Source organism: Leopardus geoffroyi, chromosome C3 (genome assembly GCF_018350155.1).
Source record: "Leopardus geoffroyi isolate Oge1 chromosome C3, O.geoffroyi_Oge1_pat1.0, whole genome shotgun sequence".
In the NCBI taxonomy this organism is placed as follows: Eukaryota; Metazoa; Chordata; class Mammalia; order Carnivora; family Felidae; genus Leopardus; species Leopardus geoffroyi.
The window spans coordinates 68,491,091-68,509,516 of NC_059338.1; the positions used below are offsets into that span (position 1 = coordinate 68,491,091).

At 45.3% G+C, this 18,426-nt stretch overlaps 1 protein-coding gene across 2 annotated transcripts in view; it reads left to right on the forward strand.

Moving 5' to 3' along the window:
* WDR26 (WD repeat domain 26) overlaps positions 1 to 18,426 on the forward strand; it is a 37,603-nt gene that overhangs the window by 13,396 nt on the left and 5,781 nt on the right. For both annotated transcript variants that reach the window (XM_045453293.1, XM_045453294.1), the window contains exons 6-12: positions 224 to 380; positions 6,062 to 6,200; positions 10,577 to 10,717; positions 13,513 to 13,632; positions 15,585 to 15,730; positions 16,028 to 16,106; positions 16,442 to 16,571. In XM_045453293.1, coding sequence (XP_045309249.1) covers positions 224 to 380; positions 6,062 to 6,200; positions 10,577 to 10,717; positions 13,513 to 13,632; positions 15,585 to 15,730; positions 16,028 to 16,106; positions 16,442 to 16,571 — 912 coding nt within the window. The remainder of the gene's footprint in view (positions 1 to 223; positions 381 to 6,061; positions 6,201 to 10,576; positions 10,718 to 13,512; positions 13,633 to 15,584; positions 15,731 to 16,027; positions 16,107 to 16,441; positions 16,572 to 18,426) is intronic.

Genomic DNA, 18,426 nt, shown 5'->3' on the forward strand with positions numbered 1-18,426 from the left:
CGTCTGTCCCGTTTTGCAGCAGCGCCCCCGTAGCCGCTGACAAATACTGATGAAGCCCACATTCTGTCACACCGCCCGCCACTGCTCTGTTCAGGGGGCCTGAATTATCGGGTCAGGGCCAGTGCAGCAGAGAGCGAGCAAATGTCTTCAATAAAAGGTTATACTGTCTTGGTATTTTAACATTTACTTTTATTTCTTGTTTTAAAAATATCTTCTCCTGAAGCCTACTTACCGCCATCGGTGATGCTTCCCCCTCGGCGTTTACAGACTCTCCTGCGACAGGCGGTGGAGCTACAAAGGGATCGGTGCCTATATCACAATACCAAACTTGATAATAACCTAGATTCTGTGTCTCTGCTCATAGATCATGTTTGCAGTAGGTAAGAGAACAACTTCTTATGTTCTGAAGTAGGCTAACATCTTACAGACTCAGTACGAACTTTGTTTAAATGTTTTCTTTTTTGGAGTTTTGTCCTGTCGCGGTGAAACCATTTGTCTCTGGTACCGCGTTCATGTTCACGAGTGGAGCTGGGATTACCGAAGCTGACGTTTCCAGAGAAACGTGCAGGTGTTTATGTAGTGACCCTCAGCTGGAGAGCGTGCTTTCCTCCTCTTGTCTGTGGGCGGGTCGCTGATCTTCGGTGTCCAGCCCTCCCGGTGAGGGCTTGTGAGTGGTGTCGGGTGGGGAGGCCACTGACCCAAGTGTTGGCCATCCTTGGAGGCCAGGACTCTCTTTCTGGATGCTGTCGCAATTTTAACAGTGGCCCCAATTATTTCCTGCCCATAAAGATCATGGAAATACTTTGTTCCTAACGGTAGGTCTGCTTTTTAGTAGAACCTGGCTCCTGAACTAAACATGGTTGGAGTAACAGGTGTTAACTTTCTGGTTTGGGTTTGTTGCTGTATCTGTCCAAATACATAATTTAACCTGTAGGGATTGAGCCTCCACTTTTGATGTTAGGAGTATTTTGACTGAAACTGTCCCTACTATTTTAACGATGATCTCCAAATTAAAGCAGAGCTCGGGGCGCGTGGGTGGCTAGGTCGGTTATGTGTCCGACTTCGGCTCAGGTCATGATCTCGCGGTTTGTGAGTTTGAGCCCTGCATCGGGCTCTGTGCTGACAGCTCAGAGCCTGGAGCCTGCTTCAGATTCTGTGTCTCCCTCTCTCTCTGCCCTTCCCATGCTCATGCTCTGTCTCTCTCTCTGTCTCTCAATAATAAATAAATGTTAAAAAAAAAAAATTTTTTTTTTTTTTTTTTTTTTTTTTAAAAGCTGAGCTCTAATTTTTAAGACACTGAAGAACAGGGCCGTCTGGGGGCTCAGTTGTGTAAGGCATCCACCTCCTGATCTCAGCTCAGGTCATGATCTCCCGGTTCGTGGGTTTAAGCCCCGCATTGGGCTCTGTTGCTGACCATGCAGATCCTGCTTGGGACTCTCTCTCCCTCTCTGCCCCTCCCCCACTCGCACACGTGTATTCTCTCTCTCTTTCTCTCTCTTAGTAAATAAGGTGCTAAAGAACGAATCTGGAAATATTTCAGGCTTCAGGAGGGAGACGATCTGGGTCTGGTGAACCAAACACGAACAGCTGTGCTGTGCGTGCCCAGTTTGTTTTGCCAAAGGCCCCTGCAGAAGCCCCGGTGCGGGCAGGTGGGGCCAGAGTGCGGATGGCGACGGGCTTTGGGTCCAGGAACCCGAACGTTGGTGCGCGTGGTCCAGGCATGCACAGAGTGCTTTGTGTGTGGCTCGGTGTTGCCTCCCCTCCCCAGATGCAGTAGAAACAGGAGGCTTACGGTTGGCCTTCACCTAGCGGATAATGACTTGGTGTGTGTCTTAAACTTGCTGAAAGTGATGGATGAGAGTCCTTTTCTTTTTTCCTGTTTTACTGTTTAATGTTGTTCTTTAACTTCGAATTTCTAAATCTTTCAATTGAAAAGAGGTAGGAGATTATAGTTAAAAAACGACATGGTTTCATCCTTCGCAGCTCCTGTGGGGAATGTGAGACCAGTGTTAAAACGAAGGCAGTTGTGAAGCCAGGCCTTTCTAAGATTTAATTTATTGCTGAATATTGCATGAATTTGTTGCTGGCAGAATGCTATTTGCGGTGGCCTTTATGGTTTAAGAGGTGTTGGTGGGTGAAGGGCTTGCCTTCCTGTGCGGAAACTCAAATCTATGAGCACGGGACCTGCGTTTTTCTTAATGTCTGTAGTAGGACCTGTGAAAGTAAATGATGGAAAATGTTTAGTCTGACTTTGTCTTGCCCTCAGATCAGGGATCAGGCTCTTAGAACCTGCGTAGAAAGCGCTCCTGAAGTTTTACGTGGGAGTGAAAGTTCATGCTTTTCAGAACTCACCGTCAATTGGAAGGTCTCCCCTGTAGTCTTTTAAAATCAAAATAAAACTTTGACTCTGTGCTTCTACTACTTACCAGTGTGCACGCCACACGCACACACACCTGCCTCAGAGTCTGCTGCTTAAGATAATTCCCTGCTGTGCAGTCACACTGTCTGTGTCCTTCGCTCTTCAGATTTCTGCAGCCAGCACAGCCCCGTAACTGTTGCAGATGTTGGTGACGAACGGTTTCTTTTTTAAACCCAATGACTGCTTTGCAGACTCTTCGGTTTCACTGCTGGCTGCCGCTCGTTACCTGTGCTTTATTAACTGTGTTCCAGACAGTTTCTTTTGTCATCCCGCCTTCCTCCTCTGGGTTCTAACGGTGCCCGGGTCCAGGCAAGGGCTGCAGAATTCATCTCCTAAGCCTTGGACCTTAATACAATTGTGCTTGTTGCTCGAGTATCTTAAATGCAGCACGTCCAAAGTGGACTTCCCTCTCCTCTTCCTGTCCCTGAAGAGTCTACTCTTCCTCTTAACTTCCCTGTCTCAGTGAAGGGCCCCCATCTGCCCAGATTCTCCCAGCCAGAACACTGGGAGTCAGCCTAGAGGGACATTTAGGGGTGCGTTTGAACGGCACCAGGGAGGGATGCGTCAGGCATAACGTTGGGATACATGTCTTTACGGTGAGCTGTTCCTTTGTTGCTGAACTAGGAGAGGAAAACCTGATTTGATTTAATTCCTACTATTCCCCTCTCATCTAGAGGTCTTCAAATGAAATTTTGCTGTCTTTTATTACCTACTCTACTCCCTTGGGGAAATAAGATTAACATTGGAACTAGAAAACTGTATTCTCATAAATTAAATCTTAGCATTGAAATCTAAATACCAGCTTTTCTTTCTTCTCTCTGGAGGACAGAGAATTGATTATGAATAAGTGAACGGGAACTTGTAGAAATCTTAATCAGCACTGAAGAGTTTTCTTTAGATCATGTATTATTTGTATCTGTGACAGTGAATGCATATTTTTGGTTACATTGGTGGGGTTTTTCACCAGCATCCAGTGGAAGGATGTTTCCATAGATAACTTTGTAAGTATTGAGTTTTTAGTAAAAGATTATTATGAAATATTTATAGAAACTTAAAATGTGAAGATTCAGTTTGATTAAAATGCTATACTATTCACTTTTACTTGGGAAGGTGCTATTTTTAACACCGTCTTAAATTTCTTTTTTAAATTTTTTGAACATTTATTTATTTTTTGAGAGACAGAGTGAGCAGGGTGGGGGCAGAGAGAGAGCGACACAGAATCCCAAGCAGGCTCCAGGCTCCAAGCTGTCAGCACAGAGCCCTCTCTGGGGGTCGAGCCCACGAGCTGTGAGATTATGACCTGAGCTGAAGTTGTATGCTCAACCCACTGAGCCATCCAGGTGCCCCAACACCATCTTAAATTTTAAATTAACTTGAAAACTAAGTCCTCAACTTTCACTTGTGCACATCTAAAATTAGGCTGTTAATAAACTGAGGGCTGTTTTTCAGAAATTACTTAACGATAAAAATAATGACAATTTAAATACTACTATAATGACTGTCGGTAGTAGACTGGATGATTTGTGCCCTAAATTCTTACTATGAATTGGTCCTTTCTCAAGAACATTTTATTGCTCTGATTTTAGATCTGTCATTTCACTGATCATGGGATCAGTCTTACCCATTTGAATTATTGTGTATTTTATGCCTAAATATAAAGTGTTTCTCACTGAGTAAAAGACATCACTCTCAATTACTACCCATAAAGTGGGGGGGGAAGCACTGTTGATATTGAAAGTACCTACTTGACTGGAATTTTATCCAACAGTGTCTTGAAAAATGCAGCTTAAAAAATGATAATTGAAAGAAAACTGGTCTTGGAGAGTGAGCCATAGGTTTAAATCCTAATTCAGTTATCGGTCTGTGAGACTCGGTATTTGTCCTCTGAGCCTTACGAAGATGGAGATGTTTACTTGCCTTGCAAGCTGGTCTTGAGAATTAGCAGTACTGTATATAAAGTACTCAACAGTGCAGGGCATCTAGAAAGTGCCTACTAAATGTCAGCTGGTATCGATTATGTATTAGATACAGAATAACAGTTTAATATTAAAGCAAGTTATAGACAACCCGAAAGTTTAAAGCAGCCTGCCGATAGTCAAGTGCTACGGTAGATGGTCATTGTGTGCAGATAAAGAGTGTTAACTTGGTTTTAAATCTAGATTACTTTTCAGGCCGGTGAATTGATAAAAATATATTTTTAGATTATAGATTCGTTGGGTAAAAAAATAGGGAAAACCATTTTTCCAGACAGACTTAGAAGGTCATCAAATCACAGGGATGAACAGTACAGCACAGGTAACACAGTCCCTGTATAACACACCTGTTGCGGTGATAACAATGGTCGAGGCACCGCCACACGCCTGAAAGACATTTACTATCATAATGTCAGGTGTACTTGAGTTAAGAAAAGTTTCTCCACTAATGTGTAACTTTTTTATAATCTTACAGAGACCGTTACAGGGCCGTACTGTGCCCAAAGTAGTCACTAATTTATATGTGACCACTTAAACGTAAAGAAACTAAAATGAAAACTCAAGTTCCTCAGCTATGCCAGCCGCATGTCACGTGGCCGGGAGCCCCAAGTGGCCAGGCTCCGTGACTGGTGGGGCTGGGTCCAGACCCTTGCCAGGTTAGCTCAGGAAGCTGTCCGAGGTGCTGCTGCGGAGGTTGGAAAACATCAAGAGAGTTTAAAAATGGTTCAAAAGGTGCTTAGAACAGTCATTCTTGTGGTAACTTCCTCCTCTTTAGGTTGGTGATTGTAGAAGTCTCTGCCCTTAGTCTAGAACAATCACTGCCGCCCCTGAGGTGCCCGCCAGAGCGTCAGGCGCCATCTCCCCACCCTGCCTTCATGGCCTCGTTCTTGGACTCCACCCTTGCGTACGGAGTTTCAGGAGGCATGTCCCCTTCCCTCTAAGTTTATGGTTGGAAAAATTGAGACTTGCATTAAAGGGGTGGCCCACTTTCTGGGAAACGACCTGATACGTGGCCAGCCGCTGCAGCCCTTCCTGGACACCGCACTTCCTCCTCCCCCCAGCGGGATGTTAGTGTTAGTGATCACTCGTGAGTATCTGTTGTGTTCCAGGATCCTGAGATGTTTTTCTCATCTTCGGCAGAACCCTGTTAAGTATAGATGAATCCCGTTTTATAGATGAGGAAATGGAGGCCTAGAGGAGGTCAGTGACCTTCCAGACACGACAGCTTGTGACCCAGACTCTCTGATGCCTGTCGTCCTTCCTTTTGTCAGCATACATCCTTCCCAATGCCGGCCAACTTGTGTGCCGGCCCACACAAACTTGAACACCTGATTGTTAATTTTTATTCATAGGAGTTGACTTAATCAGACCAAAAAATTCTCTGATGGATACATACTTTTACTCTTTTTTCAATCTTGAGAATGGGGGTAAAAAGAAAAACTTGTGCATTGAAGGAGACTGTGGATTACTGATTTCCCCTGAGATGGCCTCGGCTGATGTCATTACAATCTTTTTCTATGTACTATGGAAACTCGATTCTCCAGATTTATAAGGACATTGATATCTCGTTTGTAAAGTTTCTGATCTCCACGCGGTTCTATCACTTTTTCGTTGTTCTTATTCTACTCTGCTTTGAACGAAGAATTACTTGTGGACCTCTCTGTTTTAGGAGACAGTTCCCGTGTTACACTCAGCAGATCCTTACGGAGCATTGTAATGAAGTGTGGTTCTGTAAATTCTCGAACGATGGCACTAAACTAGCAACAGGATCAAAAGATACGACCGTTATCATATGGCACGTTGATCTGGTATGTACTTTGCTGCGGGGGGGTTTAGATGACAAAAAGGTAATCAGTGATCAAATCGACTGATTGTTAGTGAAGTGTATACACGTAAATGAGTTCTAAGCATTCTCCTGCCGTTCTTGTCGTGTCTTCCCTCTTGCTGTGCTGTCTAGATGATGCGCGTACACCAACACTTCGTGCGCGTTACGTGCCGGCACTGAGTCCGTGCACGCGAGATCTGGCTTCATCCTCTGCCCACACCTCTTGCTTCCGTGTGAGGAAACTGAGGTGGAAGTTAAGTGCCCAGGCTCTCAGAGCTCGTAAGTGGCGGAGTGAGGCTCAGATCCAGGAAGAGTTTCACTCCAGACCCACTGCTCTCGATGCCCCCTGCCGGTTTGTGTGTTAATATTTGATTTCCGGATTGGTACGGCATCCACTGTGTCACAAGTTAGGAGAAGACTTGTTACCATTTTGCCTTCCGAATCTCTTTTTTTAATTTAATTATTTTTGAGAGAGAAAGAGCACAAGTCAGGGAGGGGCAGAGAGAGAGGGAGAGAGAATCCCAGGCAGGCTCTGCGCTGTCAGTGCAGTCTGACACGGGACTCGAACTCATAAACCGTGAGATCAGGACCTGAGCCGAAATCCAGAGTTGGATGCTTAACTGACGGGGCCACCCGGGTGCCTCTAGAAGGAAATATTTTTAAAAAAAAGAATCAGGGGTGCCTGACTGGCTCAGTCCATAGCACGTGCAACTCTTGATCTCAGGGTTGTGAGTTCAAGCCCTGCGTTGGGCTTGGAGTTTATTACTTTAAAACAAAATCAAATTGGAGAACACACCTCGAGATTTGTGTACCTACTATGTGCTGTGAATGATGAAAGGTAAACAAGGCCTACCCTTTGCGATAAAGCAGGCGTTCTCGTTTTGTACCATGTACTACTCTGGAGGGACCCCCCCCCATAACATTTTTAAATGCATAAACCAGAACATATAGGAAGCCCAAGTATGCTGAAATAGAGTTGTCAAGATAGTATAGAAACAGATACAGTATAATAACGCATTAAACAAGTTCTAGCAAGAGAGCTAACAAGTATCAGATTTGAAGTAGTGATGGGCGTCAGTGTTTCAAGATACCTGCAGCAAGTAACGTGCTGTGAAAATATTTGAGATTTCTCTTAACCGTCACCTTATCCTTCCTAATACTCAGTATGTGAATGTCCCTTGTGTATCACCTGATGCCGCCTTGTTAATTGCCTTCATTCAAGATTGAAGGAAATACTGAATTTCGGCCTGCGGTTAGTGAAAATAAAGATGTGCACTTGTCCCATTCAAGTTCAGAGACCCCCGTTTCTGTTCCCGAATGACTCCTTGCAGACCACAGGTGAAGGAAGTTTCATGCAATATGTACAAAGGGTCACAAAAGTGCAGGCCTGCCGCTCAGGTGAGCGCACCTAGTCTGACCTTGATGTGCACAACATCAAGGGAGACCGGAAGGGGCATTTTGGGGCGAGAGGGACCTTACCTTGCCCTCCCCCACCTTCAAATAAGAGAATAGGGTGAGTCAGGCAAAGAGTGGGAAATCAGACTAGGAAAATAGCGTGGGGTCTAGTCTCGGCCTTTGAGTGCCAGTCTAAGGAGTCGCATTTCAGCAGTTATTTGCAACATGTCTGGAAAGAAAGCATATCAGACTGTGCTTTATTACGTTTTCTTTTGGCAACGACATGTAGCAGTTCCCACCGTTTGGCACCTATTTTCTGAGCACGTGCTATATGCGAGGCCTTCTTGCCAGCTCATGGTCATACAGTGTGATTGTTCTATACTGGGTGCTACAGGGCCTCAAAGAAGAAACCCCCCTGGAGCTGGAGAGCAAGGGCAGAGTAAGACGAGTAAGTCTTCGGAGAAGACGGAGTAAACGGTTACTTAGACAAGCTAGTTACTACCGGCCCCCAGGTACAGGAGGACATGGCTGGCATCCGGGCAGTTCCGGGAAGAGGCTACGCTGCGGACTAGGAGATGAGGCTCATGATGTACGGAGCAGCCAGTCGAGGAGGATCTTGTACACTTTGCTGGGGACTTTGGGCCTTCATGCTGGTATCACCCAGGGTGCTGTTGCCAGGACAGGAGTTCCACGTGAAGGGCTTTTGTAGCCAGAGTAGCTTGGGACATGCAGAATTCATGCTTTTGTTCCAATTTGAAATGCAGTGGATTTTAGAGTTTAGCACGATGGTATTCTATGTCAAGTACTGTCTGAAAAACTTGTAAGAAAGTTGGTGATCTTCTTGAGTGTGTGTGTGTTTTAATAGATAGAAAAAAGAATACGTAGGGACCTTTGAGGTTTGAGTTGGTGTGATTCCAGTGCCTAATTTCTTTTGACAGGTTTTTTTACCTTTGCCCCCCAAAAAACATTTTACTCATTTCCCCACCCAAAATCTAAAGCAGAGTTCAGTGGATTCCATGAACATGATATTTCCACTTGAAACAGGTTAGTATAGAGACGCTGTGCTCGTAATGACCTAGTATTAATATCCCCATTGATGTTTTGCGCTTTTTTTTTTCAGGATTAATTAATTAATGTGCATGAAACAATTCGTTTTTTAGTTACATACTTCTAAAGTAGTTTGTCATCAGTTTAGAAGTGAATCTTTGGGTAGCTACGAAGGACCGCCATGAATGAGAGTTTCTTGCTGGAAGATCCTGAGCCGGTCCAAAAGCCTAGACTTCCCTGTTAAATTATGCCGGAGACTCTCTGTTTTTGTACAGATCCCCACGCCTGTTAGCCTTCTCCCAGAGAGGAATCACAGGCAGTTGTAGTGTTACCTAGTTAGTTTTGTCAAACAACGGCAGTTTGGACAAGGCGATTGAATAAATGCTAGACTTAGGGTCCAGTGAAGAAACAAAGTACATTAAACACATCCATTTGTCAGTTACATTTCTGGAAAAATCTCCCAACCTATTTTTATAGGAGTAGTTTATCAGACCCATCCCTAACTACTTTTGGGTCCTCGCCGTTGGAATCCTGCTGGCTTGATACTGGTCTCTATCTTTGACCAAACCTAAAACTGAACTCCTTGCTTCCTGCCCCCGTTTCCTGTTCCCACAACAAAAATGTACAGGTCGTCCCATTCTGTTGTGTGTGACCTCTTTCGGTCCAGACTTTTGTTTGGAAGGCCTGTCTTAACTGTTAATGGCTGTGGTGTCAGCTCTTTATGAGTGTATGTTTCCTATGTCCATTCGTTCAGATTCACCTTCCACGTCCTCCTAGAGCCAGATGTTACATCCCGTAGTCCCCATCCTAAGCCAGATGTCACGTCCCATAGCCCCCGGTTTAAAACTTGTCGGCGGCTCTCCTCTCACCCTTAGCCCGAAGTGAAGGTGCCCACTCTTCAGCCTTGTCACTCGCCACTTCCCCTCTCACGGCGCAGTCCCTTCCACACAGCTCACGCTAGGGCCCGGGCAGGGGCAGGCCTTCCACATTCACAGACTTTGCGCCCTTCCCTGTACTGTGGGGGTGAGGGGGGTGGTAACCTTGGAGACTGATGAGGGTTACACAAGGCGCTGTTGCCAAACGGTGCTCGTCCTGCCCAGCCACAGCCAGAAGCTCAGAAGACTGTGGCCACTCCTCAGGTGTCACACAGAGAGGTGGCGGCTCCACTCATGCGCGTGGACTCAGAGGAGACTTGTCCACGGTCATGACGGCATTAGATATAGTAGCCAGAAACATGGCAACAGTCCCGTGTTGGTCAGCTGACAAGTGGGTACACGGGGTCTGACGTGTCCACAAATGGAGGATTTATCAGGGAGAAGGAACAGAATGCTGACCCCAGCTGCAACACAGATGGGCTCTGGAAACACCACGCAGACGCACAGAGTGAAAGAGACCGATCGCAGAGGACGCCATATTGGATGGCTCCACTTGTACAAAACGTCCAGAATAGGCAGATCCAGAGAGACAGGAGTGGCTGCCAGGGGAGGCGGGTGGGGGCAGTAACGGCCAATGAGTACGGGGCTTCTTTGTGAGGCCACAGGATGTTCTAGATTCACTAGGTCGTATACTTTGAGAGGGTGGTACCTAAGTTGTGTCTCAAGAAAACAGTTTTCAAAAATGAAAACGTAGCTGTGACTACACCTGCTTTCAGTGTCCCTGAGAGCATCACCAGGTAACGGCCTGTGTCATTCTGTTGGCCTCTGGCACACGGGGCCTGGTGCGTGGTGGATGCTTACTGGATGTTGCCGTGTGGACGTGTCTTTATGAAGCAAGCTGTTTGGGGTTCAGCTGGGAGATTGGTGAAATCTGTGAAAACTTCCTCAGAGTGAATTACGTTCTCAGAGTATACCCTCGCAGCTCATTGAAGTAGGACATGGACTCTGGGGACTCTAACCAAGTGGCCTCTTTCCCCCTTAGGACACACACCTGCTAAAACTGCTTAAGACGTTAGAAGGACACGCGTACGGCGTTTCTTACATTGCGTGGAGTCCGGATGACAACTATCTTGTTGCGTGTGGCCCAGACGACTGCTCTGAACTCTGGCTCTGGAACGTACAGGTGAGCGCGTTCCGTCCCTGCTTCGGCCCTTAAGGAAAGCCGTTCCGCACATCCACACACTCGAAACTTGACTCTCCCGTAGAGCAGAGCCATTCGGCCCCCTTGGCAAAGAGAATCCGTCGGATGGAGCCCAGGTGTCCGAATGTATAAAGCTAAATATCATGCTGAGTATGATAGAGTTTTGAAAAGAAAGAGGAATGAGTATTTTCAGGAATGGTGGACTTGACGCTGTTGACTGTGGGACTCTCCCCACCCACCCCACCCCCGCCCTCCCCAGAGGATGCCCTGTGGTTTCATAGTTTGATGTACACGGGACTGCCATGTGACAGCCTCCCTGTGGGGTCAGACTTCTTACCTGGCGGCCACACCATTGTCCCCTGGCCTGTGTTTGGTGTTCTCATCTAATCTGGGAAACAAAGGAAGTTTCAGCTCTTAGTAGTAAGCGCTCTGTTACTGTCTCTAAATGAAAACTTGGCCTTTATCTAGGGTCCCATTTTTTAAAAATTAGCATTAAGTTCCCGCCATTAATTTTGTACTATGTTTGGGAAACCTTATAGTTACAATTTGAGGGTTGTTTGGTTTTTTTAACTTCCTTCTGCAAGATGGCTGGTTCGATGCCATTCTTTTCACTTTTCTGACGCGAGGCCAGAATGTGGTCCGGGCTGTGGTTTGAATGTAAAAATGCGAGTTGATGAGCTAGGCCTGGGAGTCCGGGGGCCTAGAAGTGAGTTGGTTTTTACTGAGACGAGTGGAGCTCAAACTCTGCAGAAGTGTGCACAGGGGGTACCCCTGAAGGTGACCGGCCACACTCTCGCTCTGCTGCTGCCCCAGGCGGTTCTGTCACTGCTCACTTGCTGTTCATGTGTGAGACCCCGCTTTCTTAAGGAAAACGTTCAAAAGTGGAGGAATACAGCGGTGACCTGGGCCTAGCACCCTGGATTCGGCAGTTAACATTCCGTACATTCTGTGTGGACATGTGTGTGCTCATGCATGAGGACGTGCATACACACTCACATAGACCTCCACATCCAAAACGTTTGGAAGGAAACAACACGTAGGATGTTTTATCCCAAATATTTAAGCACGCGCTCCCGTCTTAACCTGACATTAGCTATAATTAATCCTCTAATATCTAACATTCGTTTCATGATCAGACACGCCCAGTGCCCTGCTAGTGTCTTCGTGCCATTTTTATCAAACCAGTGTGCGCGCAGCGTGTGTTTGGGATCCGGTTCAGGGAGCGGCAAGGCACAGGAGAGTCTGTGGCTTTCTCAGCAAAACAGGCCTGAAGTGAATCTCCCCTAAAAGACCAAAGGGGTTTTTTTCCGTCAAAGCTGTTTTCCCCCATTCAAAGGAAGACATGTGTTGTCATAACTCTACAGTGGTAGACTCAGGATTTATGGTGGCCACAGTCTTCCTGTGGGTCAGTTTTGAGTTTCTAGACAGTTACACGATGTTCTAGCTCGCCTGTTTGCTTGTGTGTTACTCAATGGGCCTGTTACGTAGTCCATTTTCACCTTATTCCTTTATATTTTTAGGTTGTTTCGTAATTACATACTCATATACGTGCTGTCCTGAGCGTAACAGAAGAAAAGACCATTTCTGCCTACAGAAATGTGTACTAACGTGTTTGTGACAGGAAGTGTGGAGGATTTAGCTGTTGCGTGTGTACTTGTGGTTCTAAACTGTTTCTCTCTAGCAACCCAGAAAGATAAGTAGGTGAGAGCAATTAACAATATGGGGGAAGGTTTTAACGTTGCTCGACCAGGGAAAATCAGGGAGACTTATGGTTTTCTAGTTTAGTGTCCTCTTTGCTTTTATTACTTGGCCCCGTTTCCTGATCCTACACTTTGTTTTCACTGTTTTCTTTTTACTTTTGATTACCCATTTCTCACAGGAAAATTATGCCCATGTACTTTTTATTACATCAAGGGCAGCTAATCTCTCTCAGAGCCTTTCTAATCCATGAACAAAATGGAATCGAGACTAGATTAAATGGTATGTGTCTACCTTCTAAGTTGAATAACCTAAAAAAAATAAGAGGAGGATGTTTCAGTTGTGTAACCACTAAACAGTCTTTCGTAGTTGGGAATACTTTAAAGTGGCTACGCCAAACAGTACAAAAGTTCATCTTTTCTGAGACTTTTAGTTGAGATAAAATTAGATATCGGAGTGCCTGCGTGGCTCAGTCAGTTAAGCGTTTGACTCTTGATTTTGGCTCAGGTCATGATCTCACGGTTTGTGGGTTTGAGCCCCGTGTCGGGCTCTGCGCTGACAGCGTAGAGCCTGCTTGGGATTCACGCACAAATGCTCTCTCTCTAAATAAATAAACTTAAAAAAATTAGATATCAGAGAAATAATTTTCCTTTCTCTCTTCCCATCTTCCCTACTACATTTTGAGCATCTTGAGTATAAAATTTGACATAATTTAGAACACCCCTGCCCTAGTTCAAGGGCACAGTTTTTCAATCTATTAATCATGTTCTTGAGGAATTGCTAATGGCATTAACTGCAATTTTAGAATAAATCTGTAAAGGACTATGGGGTGAGGAGAAGTGGGAACTCAGAAGGAACAGGCCTGCAGCGCTGAGCTTTTCACCACATTCTTAATTTCTCTTTGAGGCTGCGGTGTTTTTGTTTGTTCGTTTGCTTTTTATGAGGCTGGTGAAAATAGTTCATTTCTCCAGTTAGGAGGACTAAACTAACCAGATAGCCCAGTCACTGTTGGCTTTTCTTTATATATTCCCTTTAGAAGAATATCTGAAGGTCTTATCCACAGTTTTATTCCTCTGTAGACGGGAGAGCTAAGGACAAAAATGAGCCAGTCTCACGAGGACAGTTTAACAAGTGTGGCTTGGAATCCAGACGGGAAACGCTTTGTGACCGGAGGCCAGCGCGGCCAGTTCTATCAGTGTGTGAGTATGTCGTGCGCCTCTCCACGCCTCTGCTCTTCGTTGTGTTTAAATAGTTCGTTTGCCGGGGCGCCTGGGGGGCCCAGTTGGGTAAGCGTCCGACTTCGGCTCAGGTCGTGATCTCACAGTTCGTGGGTTCGAGCCCCGCGTTGGGCTCTGTGCTGACAGCTCGGAGCCTGGAGCCTGCTTCCGATTCTGTGTCTCCCTCTCTCTCTGCCCCTCCTATACTCATGCTCTGTCTGTCTGTCTCTCTCTCTCTCAAAAATGAATAAACATTAAAAAAAAAAAAAGTTTAAAATAGTCGCTTGCCTTGGTATCTCATATAAGATACGTCCCACGAAGACCTGCTTTGCGCTCGTTCTGAATGAGCAGAGTGTGCAGAACTGTCTGTTCTCCTTTTTATACAGACTATGGACTTTGAGTTTAGTAAGATGTAAAAAATTATTCTACTGAGCATTTTGTTCTCATAAACAAGTTTCTAACGTATAGGATTGAAAAATATTTTACTATTCTTTTGAGGTTTTAGGTTTTTTTGTATCAAAAATATGCGGAGTTTCATGAGCAGGTGGTCTTAAGTATTTGAGGACTAAAAGTGGTGAGGAGAGCTACCAGAGAGCCTTCCAGTCGTTATTTGAAATGTCTTTTGATTAGCATCTGCCCTGCTGATCTTGGATTGGCTGTCTGACGAGCAGAAGTACTAGGTGACAGTCCTGTGACGAGTCCTGTCACGAGGCCAGCTCTGCCAGGGGTGTGATGTCATCAGGCCCTGTCTTCTCGAGGCTCAGTGCCAGGGGCACTTTGAGACATGTTTTTAAGACCAGAATTAAACAAGATCCTGAATCCCGTAAATCGCTAAATGTCGCTGGAGATGCGTATCGTGAAGACTTACGTGGTCGTTACAGACTGGGGGGCCTTCCGTTAAGCTGGCCGTGGGACACGTGCTTGCTTACAAGCCCCCAGTGCTTTTTTTGTTCCCAGTCATCTCAGCACAGTGTATTGATCTACGTGTGATCCTCCCATTTTTTAAGTGGAGTTTCTGTTCGTGGGCTAATGCACTGTCCTACTTTTATTTCTTACTCCCTCCGTTTTGCTTTAACGGAGGGATAACTGACACGTAACATTATGTTAGTTTCAGGGGTACAGCATAATGACTTGATGTTCGTGTGCGTTGAAAATTACGACCACGGTAATTGTGCACTACCATCCAAAGTTGTCGTGAGGACTGTTAAGATATACCCTCTTAGCAACTCTCAATCTGCAAGTTAGTCACCACGCTGTACGTGGCAGCATTTAAGCCGTTTGTTCTTAAGTCCCTGGCTGCAAGATGACCACGACATCTCTGCCGACCCCGCCGTCCCCTATGGTATTGACCCCTTCGGGACAAGGACTTGGCAGCCCGGCCCCCTGGGGAACGGGAACAGGGTGCCTCTCCGACCTTGGAACATTCAACAAGATGATAATCCTGGGAGCTCTGATCTGTAGAACACATTACACATTGGAGCACGTTACAAGTTTTTAAAGTGTTGTAGCACGTTCTGGCTTCTGTAAAGCTGCAATTACCGTGTCAGCAACCTTTTCCAGATCACAGCTTCTGAGTGGTTAGGATAAACCTCAGTATAATGCATCTTAAAGGAGCATTTGAATTCTTTTCCAATATTAGCGAGGCCCTTACTTGGAATTTAGGGATTCTTTCTATTTATTGTATTCGCCTGTGCCTGGCTGGTTATTGAAGGAAAGATGGATTTTACAGAGGTTCTTTCCCCCTCCCAACAGTTTTATTGTTGTCATGAAATTTGCCCTGTATTCAAATTTTTGTGACTAAAACCAGTCGTGGAACAATTAAGTTGAGATCAGGAAAAAACAAACGTTGCTGCAGAAAGACATTGCCAAGAGATTCTTTGTTTGCTTTCCACGTGCTGGTCAGCTTTGGGGCTAAATGGTGCTTTTCTCCTCAGGATTTAGATGGTAACCTCCTTGACTCCTGGGAAGGGGTCAGAGTGCAATGCCTCTGGTGCTTGAGCGACGGCAAGACGGTTCTGGCATCAGATACACACCAGCGAATCCGGGGGTACAACTTCGAGGACCTTACAGATAGGAACATGTAACTATTTTTTGTATCCGTTAAATATTCGTTGATTTATGTTAAAACGTGTGGTGGAACTTGCTATTCTAGAAGAAGAGTTTTTATGTTGTGGATTTGGTTTGCCTGTTTGGATTGGCGGGTCTGGTGGTGCCGAGTAACCAGAAACTCAGATTTTCTTCCTTGATTAAAATAGTGCGTAGCGGTGACTACAGACAGAACTGTGGTCTTTAAGCTAGTAGAACAGGTTACATTTTGATAATTTGAATGTCTTGATTTTCAGTATGTTGCTTCTGACAGATTATTTTCTGGTTACAGAGTACAAGAAGATCACCCCATTATGTCTTTTACTATTTCCAAGAATGGCCGGTTAGCTTTGTTAAATGTAGCAACTCAGGTAAGCTTCTCGTTCTCTCAAAGAGTTAGTGTAGTTCAGATTTTAATTGCAATTTTTGGGGTGTGTGTGTGTGTGTGTGTGTGTGTGTGTGTATAAACGAATATTTCTACAAATACTTTTTCTTCAAGACCACTGTTTTTACAGATTCTTAAATTTTACCAAATATGTTTGACCTTTAAAGGTGTAGAGTCAACCATAAATTTATCAGAACGTTGGCATTTTGCGTAACGAGACACTAAAACTGTTTCATCAAGCAAAGGGAAATTCACAGATGACTTTTTAAAATTCTTTTGAATTGAGGGAGAATAAATATGTCCATTTTCTTTTGCCTACAGGGAGTTCATTTATGGGACTTGCAAGACAGAGTTTTAGTAAGAAAGTATCAAGGTGTCACGCAAGGGTTTTATACAATTCATTCATGTTTTGGAGGCCATAACGAAGACTTCATCGCTAGTGGCAGTGAAGGTAAGTTGTGTGCACTGTAGGAGCGTGTGTACGGATGGGGTGGGAGCTCTGTGACCGTCTCCGTGTGTGAGGGTGGCCATGTTGCTGGGCAGATTCAGGGTGTTAACACGGGTAAAAATTTTAAGAGAGCACTGGTCATGCTTGGTGCGTGCGTCACATCAAGGTTTACTTAAATCCAAACTCTTTCAGATGCCGGCCTGCTCTTTTCATGAGGCTGGTGGCATTCAGAGGTTAGTAGGATCTAAAAAGTCAGGTTGATTATGATGATTTAGCTGAACTTAGACAAAATTGATGATCGCTAGATCTTTAGTGGTTTTGTAAGGGCCAAAGAGAATAATAGAGTTTGATGGTTCTTACAGTCTCAGAAAAGCTGAAGTTCTAGAAGAGTCTCTACTGCCTTTCAGAGTAAATGTGCTCTCCAGTTGGCTAACATCAGTGTTTCGGGCAGGCTTGTTCCCAAAGTAGTCTGGTTTAAGAGAGAAATTGTTTAAAATATGCAACATAGATAGGTGGGTAAGTACTGAAAGTGAGTGTACCTTTTAAGGTGATAGAAACACAAGTCATGGGACATTACTGAAAATTTTCATTGGCCACACTGAGTACCCACTCTACTGTTCTGAGTACTAGGGCAGCAAGTTATTTAAGTCGCTTTTAAAACTACTGAATCGGGGTGCCTGGGTGGCGCAGTCGGTTAGGCGTCCGACTTCAGCCAGGTCACGATCTCGCGGTCCAAGAGTTCGAGCCCCGCGTCAGGCTCTGGGCTGATGGCTCGGAGCCTGGAGCCTGTTTCCGATTCTGTGTCTCCCTCTCTCTCTGCCCCTCCCCGGTTCATGCTCTGTCTCTCTCTGTCCCAAAAATAAATAAACGTTGAAAAAAAAAAAAAAAAACAAAAAAACTACTGAATCTAGTTTTACAACCTAGACCAAGGTACCGGATTATGTTGCTAATGTTCCGTGTTTCCCACCCCTGTCTTGTCAGTACACAGAGGATCACAGAGTAACACAGGAGTTTCTCCTCTGAGTATGAGATGTACTTAAGAACCAGAACAGGGCCACCCCAGGTGGCTCTGTCGGTCAAGTGTCGGACTCTTGATTTCCGCTCAGGTCATGTTCTCACGGTTCATGAGTTCGAGCCGCGCATTAGGCTCTGCACTGACAGCGTGGAACCTGCTTGGGATTCTCTCTCCCTCTCTCTCTCCCCTTCCCCCACTTTCACTCACTCTCTCAAAAGTAAACTTTAAAAAAAAAAAGAATCAGGACAAAGACCTTTAGGGATTCATATGAAGCATACGAATTTATCTGTTGTTTCTTTCACTAAAAAAAAAAAAAAATCAGATAAGATTGAGAAGAGTGGTTTGTAGGTGACACTTTTGAAAAGTTTATGTCTTTGCAGTTAGAAATCCTTTTTTTTTTTTTTTTTTCTGGTAGTTTAATCATTTATTTCTGCCCGGATTCCGCCTTGGCTCCTACTTTGACACGGTCCACACTTGGGAAGCCTTCTGCCTGCCTGTCCACTTCCCCCCGGGTCTCTCGCAGCCCTACTCCCCCTCTTCAGCCTCACGGCCCTTCCGAATGGCACACGTGCCCTAGAAATGCCCGGAGAGCCGTCTGGCCGCCTCTGTCGCCAGTGACACAGTCCTTCATTCTAGGCCCCGAACAGACTTTGAACTAACGATGAATACTGTGAGCACGCACAGTATGTTCTCTTCGGGGCTACAAGTGACACATACCTGGAATAGCGAGACGCGCGTTCTCAAGTCCGGGTGGTAGAGCGGTTCTGAAAACGTCCTGAGCACCAAGCGGATGTAGTGAATGTCTCCTGTCCCGAGACGGTCACATTAATCCACCTGTCATTC